Source organism: Protopterus annectens, chromosome 2.part0 (genome assembly GCF_019279795.1).
Source record: "Protopterus annectens isolate FY-2018-M chromosome 2.part0, PAN1.0, whole genome shotgun sequence".
NCBI classification, from domain to species: Eukaryota; Metazoa; Chordata; order Ceratodontiformes; family Protopteridae; genus Protopterus; species Protopterus annectens.
In genome coordinates this window covers 1,275,722,169-1,275,739,867 of record NC_056728.1, presented here as the reverse complement: position 1 = coordinate 1,275,739,867, position 17,699 = coordinate 1,275,722,169, and the positions used below count along the sequence as shown (strand labels likewise).

Sequence of the window (17,699 nt, the reverse complement as noted above, 5' to 3'; positions counted from 1 at the left end):
TCTCACTCCATAACTCTCCCTGTACATCTGTTTTAGAGGTTTTTAAGGAAAAAAAAAAGTAAAATATTTACATAACTGATAGCACAGTACTGAATACAAATCACATGACACTGCATAAATGAGCATTATGTACTTAATGTAATGTTAGATTTTCTTGATCTATGTTTATCCACTTGAACCATAGGACCTGCAGCCACAGTCAACAGTAGTTAGGCACCTTTAATACTCTACCAGGCTCCATAAAATCCTCGCCTTGCTTCCATATTGACCTTCACTTCTCCCTTGTTTTCAGATTAAGACTGCAGTTCAGAATAAAAGCATTCAGACATACTCTAATACACCTGATTGGTAGAGGTCACATGTCTCTGAGCAGAGATATTATACGGGACTGGATGTGTATGTTGCTGAAATAGATATTCATGATCAATGAGTATCTAGTGTTAAGGAGAAGTACATACCTTTTGCATATTACATGATCCAGTTTATCCACTCCAACCACAGGGCAGAGTCTCCACCATAACTCCTGAATGGCATTAAGATAGTGTCATTCAATATGGTAGCACCAAAGGTGGACCTGGATCTAGTGGTCATAGCCAGCTCTTGCAAATGTATGCAGGAAAGACCACGGTGCAGCTGCCAAGAGATCCACAGCAATATTTCTAAAGAATAGTATAAAGGCAACCATCACTCTACCTGAACCTGTTTTAGGTTTGCTAAATAAGGCTTTGTAATATTTCTTACAACAAAAGAAAATACATTCTAAAAGCCACCTGATTAGAGTGATCTTGGAAACGTTTCGCCTGAGACTTCTGTGAGCAAACTAAATGAAGCTGATAAACCTTTCTGGCATTTGTTGAAATACTGGGGAAAGAAAACTGGGAAATTAGTGGCCTGGCTGAGGTTAATTTCTGTCAACTTCTGACATGAGGACTGGACTGGTACACAAAGAAACCCTGATTTTATAAAAGGTTACATGTGGCAGCATAGAGGAAACAGCTTTCAACTAAAACTCCCCTGGCTAAAGTGACTGCTGCCAAGAAATGGGTTTTGCAAGAGAAATATTTGCGATTTGCTTTTGATATAGGTTCAAAAGGAGGAAATCAATTATTCAAGCATGAAATTTAGATGCTAAGCTGGAGTGTGGCTAAAAGTTGTGGTCTCAACAGAAAGGGTCCTGTAGGCAAGGCAAGGCTTTACAATTTTTCAAGCAAAATTAGTGATGAAAAACTCATGACCTGGTGAAAATCTGAAATGGCAGCTAAGCTGCATTTGCTTCAGTGGGTCTTCTAGTAGCCGGCTTTTGAGAAACTGAGGATTTGGGCCTCCCAAAATGGCTACGTTGGACATTAGGGTAACTGGAGAAAGCATTCAGCCATTTTGAGAAATTAATGGTCCAGGTGAGGTTTTCCAGAGAGTTGAAATAGAAGTCCTTTCACAGCTCTGCAAACAGGCTTCCCTAATGGGTGAGGTGAAAACTGTGGGGAATACACACTTTGGATAAAAAGGAGACAATGAGAATGACTTTGGCCTTTCATAGTTTTGCTTTGCTTTCTGCATAAAACTTCTGATTAAGGGAAACTGGCAGAAAGGAGCAGAGTCCTCAGATTTTGATATGGTTAACCCACAACAGTATTGAGGGTGTCGGTGTCAACATCAGTGCCACCCAACTAACATGAATGACTTGAACTGTACTGAATACTGGCACTGGTAAAACTGATGCCAAAACCACCAGTGGAAAGCATAAATTCAGCATCAACAAAACAGCAGGTGTCAGTGTTTGAAACATCAGCTCCAAAACATCTGGTAGTAGAAACAGGCAAAGGGCAGTAGAAGTAGAGGGAAAGGGAACATCTCTAGCCTCCACCAAGGGAAAGGGAATTTCTCTTTCTCCCTTATGACCGATGATGAAAAGATAACGTCCAATTCAAGTTTAACTTTGACCAGCAACCTGATCATCTTACCATATTCGACTTGTAGAAAGAAGCCTCAGAGGGACCAGGAGAACTTAACCTAAGGCAGCAGGTGAATGGACTCTAGGTATCTAAAAAGCTGATGCCCAGAGGAGAAGCTACCTGCACACTGTGCTGTCAATGAAGGTACAATAGAAACATCTAGGTGAGAAAAACTCAAAGAATAGCTATAGGTACATTAAGCCTCAATCCTGGTTTTCTTCAGATAGAGAAGGATGTGATTCAAGCCTAGTCATCTAAGGACAGCTCCTTGGTCTTTTTTTCTTGTCCTGCTTCAGGAGACCAGAATCAATCACAGAAGTTGCCCCTTTAAAATGAGCATTTTTGTACTTTAGTAGGGTCCTGGTACAGTTTTTTTTTTTTTTTACAAAGGTTAAGGGGCACGGGGGAGGTCAAGGTATTCCATGCTCAGGCACACCACCCAAAGGATGCTAGTTTCTTGCAGGACTTTTTTGGTCACATTTTCAAAAGTCTGAAGTTTCGACGTTACCCTGATCTTTTCTACTGCAAAACAAACAGCCAAGGATAGTACAACTAACAGCAGTGTTATGATTAAAGTACAATACAATAAGGCAAAAAAAATGCTAAACACGTGAACAAAATCTACAGTCCTGCTGAAAAAGGCAGAATATGTAGAACCACTGACTTATCAAGATATACCAAAGCAGCAAATGACTTATTATCACAAATTGGGAAAAGAAGCCCTAACAACTAAATTTAAAAAAGGTAAATTCTCATTACTAAACAAAGAGAGACCAAATTTAACCTATGAATATTTAATAAAAATAGTGCAAACAGTGATGAAACAGAGTGACTACACTCACTCTTGAGCTTGGGACCATTTAAAAATGAAACTTTACCAAGCAGCAGATGAGATATGGAAAGAGATTGGGAGTGACGATCATTGTGGAAACAAAGGAAAGCTTTGCAATTTAAGAGACTCTTAAAGGTGTTAAGCAATTCCTGACTGTGGTCCCCAGTTCTGAGTTGAAGTGGACAGCTGATCATATACAGTCATATTTTATCAAATAAAATCCATTATTGCAATTAGAGTACAGTACTAATTTTAAAATTTCATACGATAAAAGAAAATATGTCATGAAAAAAAACATTTAAAGAAATCTTCATCCATGCAAAATTGAAAAAAAGCATAGTCATGACTCTTGAGCCAGACTGACAAGGACGTGCATGAAACAGATAATTTTGTGAGTTTTTGATTAGCATGGCACAATTGTGAGGAAAAAATACAGCTCACAGTGTTATTTTTTAAATGTTCAGTTTGTAATGCAAGTGTTAAAATGATTTTTCATGTTATTTATTTTTTTGCAGCTCTAAGGCTGTATAAAATGAGATCCTGAAAAGGTCATTGCCAAGAGTAACCCTGGACCTTTTTCAAAATATCACACTTTTATTAAAATTTACATTAAAGAATTCTAAAATATTAACCAACAAATAAATAAGCATTAATAACAGAATAAACAGTTTTATACTACGTCAAACCTAGTGTAAAGGAGAAAAAATTACATTTAGTAAGCATCCAAAAGCATGACATATAATTCAGTAAAGACTCTTGAAGCCATTATTGTGATCTCTCCTTAGTCTTGTTTCACAAGTGTCCAGGAAACCAGATAAATCCCCTCTTCATAGGCTTATGCTAACAGCATCAGTACTATGCACATGTCCAAGATTCCCTCATTTACTACAAAAGGCATCTATTATTTTATTCTGTCATGATTTAACACATTGAGGGATTCCATATTTGACAAGGTTCGCAACACAGAATTTTCTGTAATTAGAATGGGGGGGGGGGGTTACTAGACTTCAAGTCCTAAGTAACTACTTTCCTTGAAAATAACGATTATAAATAAGAGACAACATCCAAGATTTATCCTTTTCTCTCTTTCTGGAAACTCTATCAAAAAAGGTGCGACAAGTAACACTACCTAGGCACAGACCTTACAAAAGACAGCCCGCAGTTGGGTTTTGAATAAGTCCAAATCTGAATATTCCCAGACAATGTTTGACCATATTCCTCTTCCCTGCACTTTCGAATATTGATATTACAGTTGAGTAAGTATAAATTTAGGGGACAAAATGGCATATACAAGTGCAAGGTATATCATTGCCCTTGGGGAAGATAACTGTGAGCTTCCAAAAACCTAACCAGCTAACCTCTAAATGATTTCTAGTAGAGTCCCTGACTTGAATTCACCGTTTGTAAAACCTGATGACTTGCCTTTTGGATTGCCAGTCCTTCCTGCCTCACTTCTTATAGAAAAGCTATATGTCGAGATTCTACTTGATCAGGTGGGAACGTCCCCTTTATTTCCTGAAATATTCCACCTTACTTTCCTGTACATGAAGCAGTCCCGTTGACTAAGGCTACATTTCTGCTGAGATCACTACTAGGTTTTAAGTACCTTCCACCAGCTAACCCAAATATTTAATTTGTGTATCACAAACACAAACCACAAGTAGTAAACTGATAAAAATAAAATCCATGGCTTGCCAGAGAGCGCACAGCTTTATTCACACAACAAAGTGCTTTCACCCATAATCCTGTTGGGCTTCATCAGAGTCAATCACAGTAAAACATTTAACCCTTACTTACAAAGCTTTTTAATTGGTTAATTAATTAGTTAATAGACATTCACTTACCTAAAAATCATACATAACTTAACCAAAACGTTTAAACACCACCAATAAAAGACAAAATGACCTAGAAGAAACTACTGTGCATCTTAAAACCTATATTAAAAACATTTCACTATGTTTAAATATAATAATTTGATGCTAACTTCATAAAAAATGCATATCTTTAATGTTAAAATATTGTACAGTACTGTATTTATGTATAGAGTGTATCTATACATCTGTTACCATATGCAGCCATTTCCAAGTCAAACAAAATGTGATTTATATTTTAAATAACTGGAAATCGAGATTTTATCACTGATGCCTGGCAGTCTACGTAACTGCCAAAGGCATTCTCTAATTTCCAGTATTGTCTTGGTGTCCCCACCACCTTCATTCTTTGGAATCTTATCAATTACAAAGAATAAAAACCTTTTAAAATCTTTGCATTCCCTACTATGCAAAAATAGTGCACTTGTCAATTTTTAATGTCCCTACTATTTTCCAAAATTCTTGACCTCAGTTTACGTGTGGTCTTTCTCACATAAAATGCAGAACATGATAAACATGTAGCAATGTACACTACAATGTCAGTGTTACAACTACAATGTCCTGGACATTTCAAGGACTTCTTGTAACTACTTAGGTATAGACATTCGGTCCATCATAAATAAATTTACAACCTTACAAAAAACACATTTTTTTCATACAAGATGTCTTGTATTCAACAACAGAAGTTCTTTTTTTCTAAAAGTTTCTTTAAATTGTCCCCTTTACTAGTAACATATGTGGGTCTAGACCCCAATGTTCCTTTCATTTCATCAGGAAATACACTGTCCCATGCTGTTTGTATAATCTGCCTTATTTAGGTGCTGTGCGATTGTACTCCAGCACCATCATAGCGCCCTTGGCTACCTTTTTGTGCTCATAAACTGTATTTTTATTTATCGGACCAGCTTCACTGGTTTTGTCCAACAAAACTGGACAAAATGTAGTGGCCCTTTTCTTAAACACTTCTTTACTTGTTTTTGTCAGGGGGTCAGTGGGGTACCCTCGGTTTTGGAACATAACTTGTAATTTTGACAATTCATTTTTGAAAAATTCATCTTGACTAACCAGTCTTGATAGGCAGACCATCTGTCCTTTTATTACATTTTTCTTTTGAAAAAAAGGATGACAGCTTTCAAAATGAAGAAAAGAATTATTATACGTTTTCTTTCGATATATGTTAGAGTGTATTTGGCCACCTTCCTTATACAAACAAATATCTAAAAATGAAATTCTTCATCATAATGACTAAAACTTAAGAAAACTTGTTGTGTTGTTCAAAAAATCTATAATTTCCTCCAGCACTTGCTTAGTGCCATCCCATAATAGCAATACATCATCCAAATAACGTAAATAAGTTACAATATTGAACATGTATTTAGAAGTAAAAATGTGCTGTGACAAGTGCATTATTTTTGCACAGCAGGGAATGCAAAGATTTTAAAAGGTTTTTATTCTTTGTAATTGATAAGATTCTGAAGAATGAAGGTGGTGGGGACACCAAGACAATACTGGAAATTAGAGAATGCCTTTGGCAGTTATGTCTTGATGCAACTAGAGTGCCAGACATTAATGATAAAAATCTCCATTTCCAGTTATTTAAAATATAAAACGCATTGTATTTGCCTTGGAAATGGCTGCATATGGTAACAGGTGTATAGATACACACTATACATAAATATAGTACTGTACAATATTTTAACATTTAAGATATTTATTTTTATGACGTTGGTTCAAATGATTATATTTAAACACAGTGGAATGTTTTTAATACAGATTTTAAGATGCACAGCGGTTTCTTCTAGGTCATTTTGTCTTTTACTGGTGGTATTTAAACATTTTGGTTAAGTTATGTATGATTTTTAGGTCAGTTTTCACCTGTGCAAACATTTTAGGGTTGTAATATTTTATGTAGTAATACCTGAATGTTAATGTCTATTAACTAATTAATTAACTAATTAACAAGCTTTATATACAAGGATTAAATGTTTTACTGTGATTGACTCTGATGAAGCCCAACAGGATTATGGGTGAAAGCGGTTAGTCTGTTATGTGAATAAAGCTGTGTGCTCTCTGGCAAGCCATGGATTTTATTTTTATCAGTTTACTACTTGCGGTTTCTGTCAGATAAGACTGTTTCCTGACTTGCCTTGGGCTCAGGGCTGATATTCTAATTGGAAGAATCTTCTTCAGCAGTTCGTGACTGAAAGAATACTCTGTTCTATTTAGTATACACTTACATTTCCAAGTTTTAAAGATACCAATTGCAGATTTAAAAGAGCTTGGTATAAAAACTAGCAAGACAAAATATCTCACAGATTGTGCATTTAAATGCATAAGGGAATCCTACTATTAAGTCATTACAAGTACCTTTAATAGACAGATTACAATTTAATATAAATAAACAATATTGCCTTCAAATTTCAAAAGGCTTATTAAAGTGGCACCACAGTTTGTATGTGTGGTTTCAAATAACCCAGTGTTAATAGTAAAATACAAAAACAGAAGCTGACACTGTCCATAACTGGTGGGACATATTCAAAGGATGGTCATCATCTGGGACCAAATTGCTAAATTGGTTAATACATCCTGTGTTCATAGTTTTAGGGGTCATAATAATAATAATGACAGCTTGGAATTGTTTAATATGCTGCAGGTTACGGAGAGATGCAATAACTCAACAAATTATAATTGTAAATATGAGCAAAGTTATAAATGCTGTAAATAATGGTGCTAATGAAACAAATGCAGTCTTTTCTTTAACTAAAGTTTAGTCTGTTCCTCAAACAAATTAAAAAAATAGGGAACTGAGAGAATACTCTGTTCTATTTAGTATACACTGCCTTTTCAAACTATGGCTAGCATGATTATTAGCTTGAATAAAAGCCTACAAGAATAATATAAAATATAAAGGGTTAATTAAGAAATAGTATAAAATGCTGAAAAATAAGTAGCAAGTGTGCTGGCATAGCTTAGTTAGATTTTGGCATCCGTGTAAAGGAGTATGTTATCGAGAAACAAAGTCTGTAAAAATAACTACGCAGATGGCAGCTGGAAGGACACCAATGAAGTAACGAGATGTAACATCAAGCAAGATAAAGTTGGATCATCAGATAGTGCTGGAACACCACGTTTCAGAAAACTGAGTTTCCTTGGACCACCGAGCTTAAATCAAGGACACATCATAAATAAGAAGAACACAGAAAAACTGTTATACAAAGAAAGAACGGTTTTACATCAGACTTTGAGAAAAATACCAGACCTACTGGTATAAATGTGACTGTGCATAAACAAGCTTTGGGTATTTGCCATAGAGGGCTGACAGCATCTGTGTTACATGGTTGTAGATCTGAAAAAAAAAAATTTGAAAGTAAAGCATATTAACTGACACAGTTATCCTTGTGTATTTATTGTACTCCGTACAATACAGTAATAAGACTAGTTGATCACAATAAGTAATTAAATATAAACGAAAAAACACCACCACGAACCAAGTAGGATAGCCTCGCTCCGTTTAATACACAAGATGCCACATAAACGCAAACCACATGTAATACAACGTTTTCGTCATTAACTTCTTCAGATAATCTAAAATATCCCACACATCCCCCTTGTATACACCATAATTACTTTGTGATCCAATGGGAAAACAGACATCATTAATTAAAATCCCGATGACATCTCTCACTTTAAAAATGAGTGTAAAGAGCATAATTCCTTAAATGCACTAGTATTGAAACATAAATAACACAAATACACATTGGTTAAAACAAACCTTCAATTGTCTGTCATTTGCTTCTTGTAAAAACTGAAGTAAATTCCTTAAAACTATTCAAAACCATTTAAAAGTTTAAAAAGTAATGTTTAACTTGGTAGCAAGTATTATACTTTAGCTCCCCCATGTGGCTAAAAGGTGTTAGTGTAAAGCAACAACCAAGTTGAAACTTTTCTAAATAAATACTATGAATTAACATTTCCTACCGGATTTTACTAGGTAGTATTTGATAAATAACAAAATTGTTGGTACTGTAAATGGTAAAATTGTTGAATAAAAAATTGTTGTTGAGAAGAAAAAGTCAAAATGTTGATAAAAAACATTGAATAAAGGGTTTTACAGTTTAGCAGATCTTAATTTCAGTACTGGCGCTAATGAAATCATATCGTTGAGACCAGGTGGTCTGTTAGCTTCTAATGTTAGCTGCCAGTATAATTCCCTGTATTCAACCAATGTCTCCCACATACCACCCCTGGAGTCTGTTGGAACTACTTCAAGTACAAAAAACTGAAATCCAGAGGTTTTACAAGTCGTACTGTGTTTGTATAGTGCATTATTTTCACACTTGTTTTTAATGTCGTATAGGTGTTCGTAAATTCTTTGTTTTAGTTCTCTCACATTTTCCCACATAAAAGGATAAACACTCCTTACAAGTAGCTAAATATATTATCCCTTTAGTGTTGCAATTTACGTAAGTGTTTAACAGTACGTTCTTGTTTCTAGCTTCTAAATAGTAAGAGTTCCCAATCAAAAGGTGAGTACAGTATTTACACCTACCACACTTGTACAAGCCTTTCTTTTTCCTAGTAGACCTCTCTTGTTGAAGTTTGTTGGAACCCCTTTCTAAGAAGTTTTTAATAGTGTTCCCCCTGCAATAAATGTGTGTTAAAGGTTCGTCAAAGGTGTGTTTCAAGTCTGAAATTTTGGAAAATTTACTCCAGTCCTTTATCCATTACTCTCCTAACCACTCCCGATTGAGAAGCAAATGACAGACAATTGAAGGTTTGCTTTAACCAATGTGTATTTGTGTTATTTATGTTTCAATACTAGTGCATTTAAGGAATTATGCTCTTTACACTCATTTTTAAACTGAGAGATGTCATCGGGATTTTAATTAATGATGTCTGTTTTCCCATTGGATCACAAAGTAATTATGGTGTATATATACAAGTGGGATGTGTGGGATATTTTAGATTATCTGAAGAAGTTAATAACGAAAACGTTGTATTACATGTGGTTTGCGTGTATGTGGCATATTGTGTATTAAACGGAGTGAGGCTATCCTACTTGGTTCGTGGTGGTGTTTTTTCGTTTACTGGCTTCCTTTTGCACCATTCATCCATTGTTTCATGGTTCTGTGTTTGTTTTTGGATTTACCTTGTTGGATATGGCCTCGGGTACTACCCAGAAGAGTGTTGAAATGGGCGGGCTTCGGAAGCTCATTGGACAATTGACGCAGCTTGTAGGATTACTTACTCCTGTGAGCCAATCCATGGCTACGTTGCTATCGTCATTTCCAGGACTTTGCAACCAGGAAGCTGCTAAGAGAAATCAGGTGCGTGAAAGCGGGGCTGCTAGCGTTGTTGAACATGAACGAGAGGATTTAAACTTGAACAATGGAACTATGGACAGTTTAGATGGTTTCCCACACATTACCTTGGTTAATGTATCCGACGACCACTCACCGAAGGGTACCACAGTGAGGAATAAACGACCAAATTCAGGGATAGAGTTGACCAACAGATTTGGTCTAACAGGTACTGGCAGACACCTTTCTGACATTCTCAAATCCAAGTTCAAATTTGGAAGGAAACTTTCAAATTCAGCTTTCAATGGCAGTTACACCAGTATGTTGAATGATCTAGACCACTACCTATACAGGTACAAAATGTTGGACATGGATAACTCCTACTTAAAGTACTGTTTAGACTTAAACATTGTGCCGAAAGGCTTGAGAGTGTGTAAGTATCCCAACAATGTTGCTGAGGGTACAGAGTTTCACCATGATTTGTTAAAAGCATTTGATCAATGTGGTTTTGACATTATGAAAGCTATAATAAAAAAAAATGTAGGTGAGATGGAGAAATTGCATGAAAAGATTGAAAGGGTAAACAAAGGTATTACCAGTGACTTGTTGTTCAAAGTGGAGGAGGAAAAAATTAAATATCAAAAGTTATTAAAGAATTTAGAATTTAAATGTATAGAAGTACAAAACAGGAAGGTAGGGAAGATTGAGAGGGACACAAAGGAATATAAAAACAAAACACAATACCCCAAGCCCAAGAGCTGGGCGAATGAAGGAAAGGCACGTTGGGTTAAAGAACCTTACGAGGGCGAGGTTCGGGATGAGGTTTTCTTACATGAAAACGAGTTTGAGGGTCCTGAATTTCCTCCACTTAGGAGATCAGAGAGACTTATGGAGAAGGAACCAGTAACATACAATTCAAAAAACTACAAGGGCATGGGCTGGGGACCCCAGGTGAGGAACAGAAAGAGATGGAATTAACTGAATCCATCACGCAGGAAGGTTGTAAATGGACTTATAAAGATTTCAATGTATTCAATTACTCTGACACTACCGTTGACAAAAATCTTTTTGATTTGTTCTCCAAAGGTTTTGGGTTTATACCAAAGCAGAGAACAAATATTTTCAGATTACTAATAGATGTGAAAATGTTTTTGAGAAAGAAAAACTTGGAAATAATTTTCAATGGAAAGGCAAGTAATCTAAATCAAAACAGCCTGGCACGGTGTAGCACTTTTAATCCACCTTTACACCCCCAATTGAGGAATTTTGAGTTAATGGTGGGAAAAGAATTAAGGGCAGGGTTGAAACATGACTTTGTGTACCCTAATTTAACTGTACAGGAAAATCAAATTCTTAGAGATTTAAGCAAAAACGGGAATTTAAGAGTAATGAAACCGGATAAAGGTGAGGGTGTGGTACTTATGGACTACATTTTGTACGAAGGAAAAATGATGGAAATACTGTATGACACAAACAAATATTCTAGAACTTCCCTAAATGAAATCAATATAGCCTACAAGAACATTCAGGTGGCTTTAAATGATTTACTAATGGAAGGACTAATTGATATCAAAACGTACAAATATTTGCATGTTGACAAGCCTAAGGTTCCTTCCATCTTTGGAATTCCCAAAGTGCATAAAGACACTACCGACCCTCCTTTACGAGCTATAGTTTCAGCAGATGGATCGGTTACAGCACCTTTAGCAAAGTTTGTGGATGTGAAAGTGAAAGGGTTGGTTTTGAACAATACTAATATCTTGAAAGACTCTTGGGACTTCTTGAGGAAACTTCAACCTGACTTGTTTGACGAGGAGATGTCCTTTGGGACCCTTGATGTGGTGGATTTATTTACCAGTATACCACATGATGTTGGTATGGAGTGGTTTGAGGAGATGTTGATTGGATACAAAGACATTACCCAGAATGAGTTTAGAACAATCTTGGTCCTGATGGAAATCGTACTTAAAAACAACTTCATTTTCTTTCAAGGGGAATACTTCAAACAAGAAAAGGGAGTGGCCATGGGGGCACACTGTGCCCCCACATATGCTAACATTGTTATGGCATATTGGGAAAACAAATACTTGTTAAACTCCCCTCACCAAGAGTTTTGGACACTGTATGGGAGATTTTTAGATGATTTATGTTTTTTATGGATAGGCAATCAAAACAATTTTGAAGAATTTGTTGAATACCTTAGGGGTACAACAGAATTTCATGATTTCACCCACAAATTTGACAAACAAGAGCTTATTTACTTAGATGTCATCATCAATAAAAACAATGGACACTTTGTATCCAGAATTCACAGGAAGGAAACCTTCTCAAACTCCTATTTACATTTCACTAGTTCTCACCCACTACACCAGAAGAAAGGGGTTATGAAAGGACAACTTGTTAGAATGTGTAGAATGACCTCTGACGATCAAACTTTTACAAGTGAAGTAACTAAACTGAAAGAGTTTTTCTCGAACAGAGGGTACTCCAGTGATTTATTTGACAGAACACTGAAGGAGGTATCAGATGAAAGGGAAGGAAAATTTGCCCCAATCCTGGGGAAAACACCTGCTGAAACAGGAAAAGAGAATAAATCGAACACTGGTTTGGCAAAGAATTTTAACTTCGGGTTTGTCACCACCTATGACAGTCAATCGGGAGTGGTTAGGAGAGTAATGGATAGGGAATGGAGTAAATTTTCCAAAATTTCAGACTTGAAACACACCTTTGACGAACCTTTAACACACATTTATCGCAGGGGGAACACTATTAAAAACTTCTTAGAAAGGGGTTCCAACAAACTTCAACAAGAGAGGTCTACTAGGAAAAAGAAAGGCTTGTACAAGTGTGGTAGGTGTAAACACTGTACTCACCTTTTGATTGGGAACTCTTACTATTTAGAAGCTAGAAACAAAAACGTACTGTTAAACACTTACGTAAATTGCAACACTAAAGGGATAATATATTTAGCTACTTGTAATGAATGTTTATCCTTTTATGTGGGCAAATGTGAGAGACAACTAAAACAAAGAATTTACGAACACCTATACGACATTAAAAACAAGTGTGAAAATAATGCACTATACAAACACAGTACGACTTGTAAAACCTCTGGATTTCAGTTTTTTGTGCTTGAAGTAGTTCCAACAGACCCCAGGGGTGGTATGTGGGAGACATTGGTTGAATACAGGGAATTATACTGGCAGCTTTATTCAATGTTTTTTATCAACATTTTGACTTTTTCTTCTCAACAACAATTTTTTATTCAACAATTTTACCATTTACAGTACCAACAATTTTGTTATTTATCAAATACTACCTAGTAAAATCCGGTAGGAAATGTTAATTCATAGTATTTATTTAGAAAAGTTTCAACCTGGTTGTTGCTTTACACTAACACCTTTTAGCCACATGGGGGAGCTAAAGTATAATACTTGCTACCAAGCTAAACATTACTTTTTAAACTTTTAAATGGTTTTGAATAGTTTTAAGGAATTTACTTCAGTTTTTACAAGAAGCAAATGACAGACAATTGAAGGTTTGCTTTAACCAATGTGTATTTGTGTTATTTATGTTTCAATACTAGTGCATTTAAGGAATTATGCTCTTTACACTCATTTTTAAAGTGAGAGATGTCATCGGGATTTTAATTACTGATGTCTGTTTTCCCATTGGATCACAAAGTAATTATGGTGTATATATACAAGGGGGATGTGTGGGATATTTTAGATTATCTGAAAAAGTTAATGATGAAAACGTTGTATTACATGTGGTTTGCGTTTATGTGGCATCTTGTGTATTAAACGGAGCGAGGCTATCCTACTTGGTTCGTGGTGGTGTTTTTTCGTTTACTGGCTTCCTTTTACACCATTCATCCATTGTTTCTTGGTTAAGTAATTAAATATACTTTGGTATGCTTGCATGTAAATGCAAGCAACAGCAAGAAACCAACAGAAGGCAGTATATAAAATTCTTCAGTGACACAATGGAGCAGTTATTTGCTCATTATGTGGAAATTTCGAGGCAAATCATCTCCCTGATGCATTCTAATGGGAGAAACAATGATACAGACAGTGCGGATGTAACCTTAACATCAACGCATGTGGAATTATTGACTTTGCATACACCACCTAATACCAATTTGGTTACAACGGCCACTGGAACCATTAACAGCAGCTCTGGAAGGGGACGTTTGGTTGAAGAGACGAGGGTACAGTTTCCTAACTTCGAGACACTGTTGGCTCCTCCCACGATCAATGTAAGACAGATAACGGAGAACAGAGCGAAATTTGGGTGTTTTAATGCACAGGTACAGCAATTTGAAAAGTTAACCAAGTGTTTTAAAGCTTTACAAATGGACAATGTTTTCCTGGAACATTCAATTGAGCTTAAGCAAGTTCCAAGGGGACTGAGAATTTTTAAGTTACCTATGGGCATAACTGAAGACTGATGCCTTTCAGGACCTTTTGGCTTTGTCTGACCATACAGGTATAGTATTAATATGGATTATTATCCGCGATAACAATATTAAGCTTACTAAGTTTAAAAATGAGTTAGTGGCTTTAAAAACAAGTACTTGCTCTGATTTATTGTTTGAGTTTAACAAATCTCGAGTTGAGAGGGTTCTATCTGACACTGACAAGTTTGTAAAGAACGGGTTACAAAGAAAACAAAAGAAAATAGTGAGAGACACCTGTGAATACAGTGAGAAAAGAGCATACCCAACAAACCCTAGGGGCGGGACAACTACAGGCGAAGTAAGGAATGACAACAGGGTTTGGATGGTACTGCTATGGACGGTGAATATGTGGAGACTGATGCATTTGAGGCGAAGTATGTTTTTTTAGATCCCCCTCCCTTCGATGTTCAGACAGAATATGGAATCGCAACCAGTCCAACAACAGGAGAACCCCAGTGAGAGGTCAAGATTACCAACAAAGGGAGAGATTGGGAGGTTCAAGGAATATACCCCACAATCAGTGGCAGAACCACAACTACAATTACAGTCTCGGTCACACCACTATGCACAATTAGACTTTGTTGATGTGACAATGGGATGGGAAAGACTGCTTTATGAACAAAACTGTATTATTAACAATAGTTTGATGGACATCGATTCAGAGCTGTTGAATGGAAATTTTAACTGTCACCACGTATGTACTCAAGATTTTTCGATTTACAGTTTTTCTGACATTGAGATTTCGGACAACCATGTGCCCTTGTTGAGAAAAGGGTTCTCTTTTATACCTAACTTCCGTTATGAGGTTGGGAAGTTACTGTTGCAATTCAAACTTAGACTCAAACTTAAAAGTTATTTTTTGCTAACAATAGTAATCCAGTTATTGAGAATGCTATGACTTTTAAGAGTAGTAGTATATTTATTCCCCCAAGCAACCCTACAGTTAGGCTCTTTGAAAGACTGTGTGAAACACAGATTACAGATGCATTTTTTCTGAACAGCCTGTTCAAAATTTGTCTAATGGTGAAAAATTCTGTCTGAAACAGTTAACAGAAACCTTCCTTTACCGTGTTATGAAAACAGACAAGGGTGTGGGGGGTAGTAATTATGACAAACACTGATTATTCTTGTAAAATGCAAGAATTATTGCACGATTCCAGTACTTATACAAGACTGTCCAAATTTGATGTTTATAAAGCATATGCCAAGATTGACTGGCAACTTCATGAATTTTTGTGTGGGAGGATAATTTCAGGAGAAGAATATAGATATCCAACAGTGGACACCCTGACTATACAGTCTATTTTTGGAATCCCCAACATTCACAAAAATATAAATTGTCTACCATTTAGACCAATTGCAGCTGCTAGAGGTTCAAAAACTGAACCCGTTGCTTCATACATAGACATTGCATGTAAAAAGTGTTGGAGAAGTTTCCTTATATTTTAAAGGATTCTTGGCATTGCTTAGACATCATGAGGAATTTAAATATTAAGAAAAAAATTTTATCTGTGACCATAGATGTCATAAATTTATTCACTGTTATTCACCACAAAATAGGACTCAAATTTTTTTGACAATATCTTAGCCAACAGTGGTGAATACACCATGTTAAGAGGGGTTTACTTACAAAACTCATGGAAATGGTTTTATTCAACAACTTCTTACTGTTTGACAGGGAATACTTTAGGCAGATCAATGGTGTTGCGATGGGTGCAAAATGTCCGGCCATCTATGCTACCCTAGTATTAGCAGAGTGGGAGAGGCAGCACATTTTCACTTCTAAATACATGTCCAATATTATATAAAAAAACTTTTTTTACGTTATTTGGATGATGCACTGATATTATGGGATGGCACTAAGCAAGTGCTGGAGAAATTTATAGATTTTTTGAACACAACAAGTTTTCTTAAGTTTATTAGTCATTATGATGAAGACAGAATTGAATTTTTAGACATTTGTTTCTATAGGGAAGGTGACCAAATACACTCTAACATATATCGAAAGAAAACTTTTAGCAATTCTTTTCTTCATTTTGAGAGCTGTCATCCTTTTTTTTCAGAAGAAAAATGTAATAAAAGGACAGATGGTCCACCTATCAAGACTGGTTATTCAAGATGAATGTTTCAAAAATGAATTGTCAAAATTACAAGATATGTTATAAAATAGAGGGTACCCCATTGACCTCCTTACAAAAACAAGTAAGAAAGTGTTTAAGAAAAGAGCCACTACATTTTGTCCAATTTTGTTGGACAAAACCAGAGAAGCCGGTCCGATAAATAAAAATACACTTTATGAACACAAAAAGGTAGCCAAGAGTGCTATGATGGTGCTGGAGTACAATCACACAGCGCCTTAAGTAAGGCAGATTATACAAACAGCATGGGACAGTGTGTTTCCTGATGAAATGAAAGGAACATTGGGGTCTGCTCCTACACTTGTTACTAGTAAAGGGGCCAATTTAAAGGAACTTTTAGAAAAAGGAGCCCCTGTTGAATACAAGATATCTTGTATGAAAAAATGTGTTTTTTGTAAGGCCTGTGAAACATGTTTATCATGTTCTGCATTTTATGTGGGAAAGACCACACGTAAACGATGGTCAAGAATTTTGGAACATAGTAAGGGACGTTAAAAATAACAAATTGACAACTACACTATTTTTGCACAGCAGGGAATGCAAAGATTTGAAAAGGTTTTTATTCTTTGTAATTAATAAGATTCCAAAGAATGAAGGTGGTGGGGACACCAAGGCAATACTGGAAATTAGAGAATGCCTTTGGCAGTTACATCTTGATGCAACTAGAGTGCCAGGCATTAATGATGAAATCTCCATTTCCAGTTATTTAAAATATAAATCACATTTTATTTGCCTTGGAAATGGCTGCATAAGGTAACAGGTGTATAGATACACACTGTACATAAATACAGTATTGTACAATATTTTAATATTTGAGATATTTATTTACTATTTTTATAACGTTTGCATCAAATGATTAGATTTAAACATAGTGGAATGTTTTTAATATAGGTTTCAAGATGCACAGTGGTTTCTTCTAGGCCATTTTCTCTTTTATTGGTGGTCTTTAAATGTTTTGGTTACGTTATGTATGAGTTTTAGGTCAGTTTTCAACTGTTCAAACATTTTAGGGTTGTAATATTTTATGTAGTACTAACTGAATGTTAATGTCTATTAACTAATTAACCAATTAACAAGCTTTGTATACAAGAATTAAATGTTTTACTGTGACTGACTCTGATGAAGCCCAACAGGATTATGGGTGAAA

General features: G+C 35.8%; 1 protein-coding gene across 1 annotated transcript in view; it reads right to left on the bottom strand.

The window, feature by feature from the left end:
- HERC3 (HECT and RLD domain containing E3 ubiquitin protein ligase 3) overlaps positions 1-17,699 on the bottom strand; it is a 1,624,372-nt gene that overhangs the window by 324,114 nt on the left and 1,282,559 nt on the right. Inside the window, exon 22 of the mRNA XM_044060395.1 lies at positions 7-27. Coding sequence (XP_043916330.1) covers positions 7-27 — 21 coding nt within the window. The remainder of the gene's footprint in view (positions 1-6; positions 28-17,699) is intronic.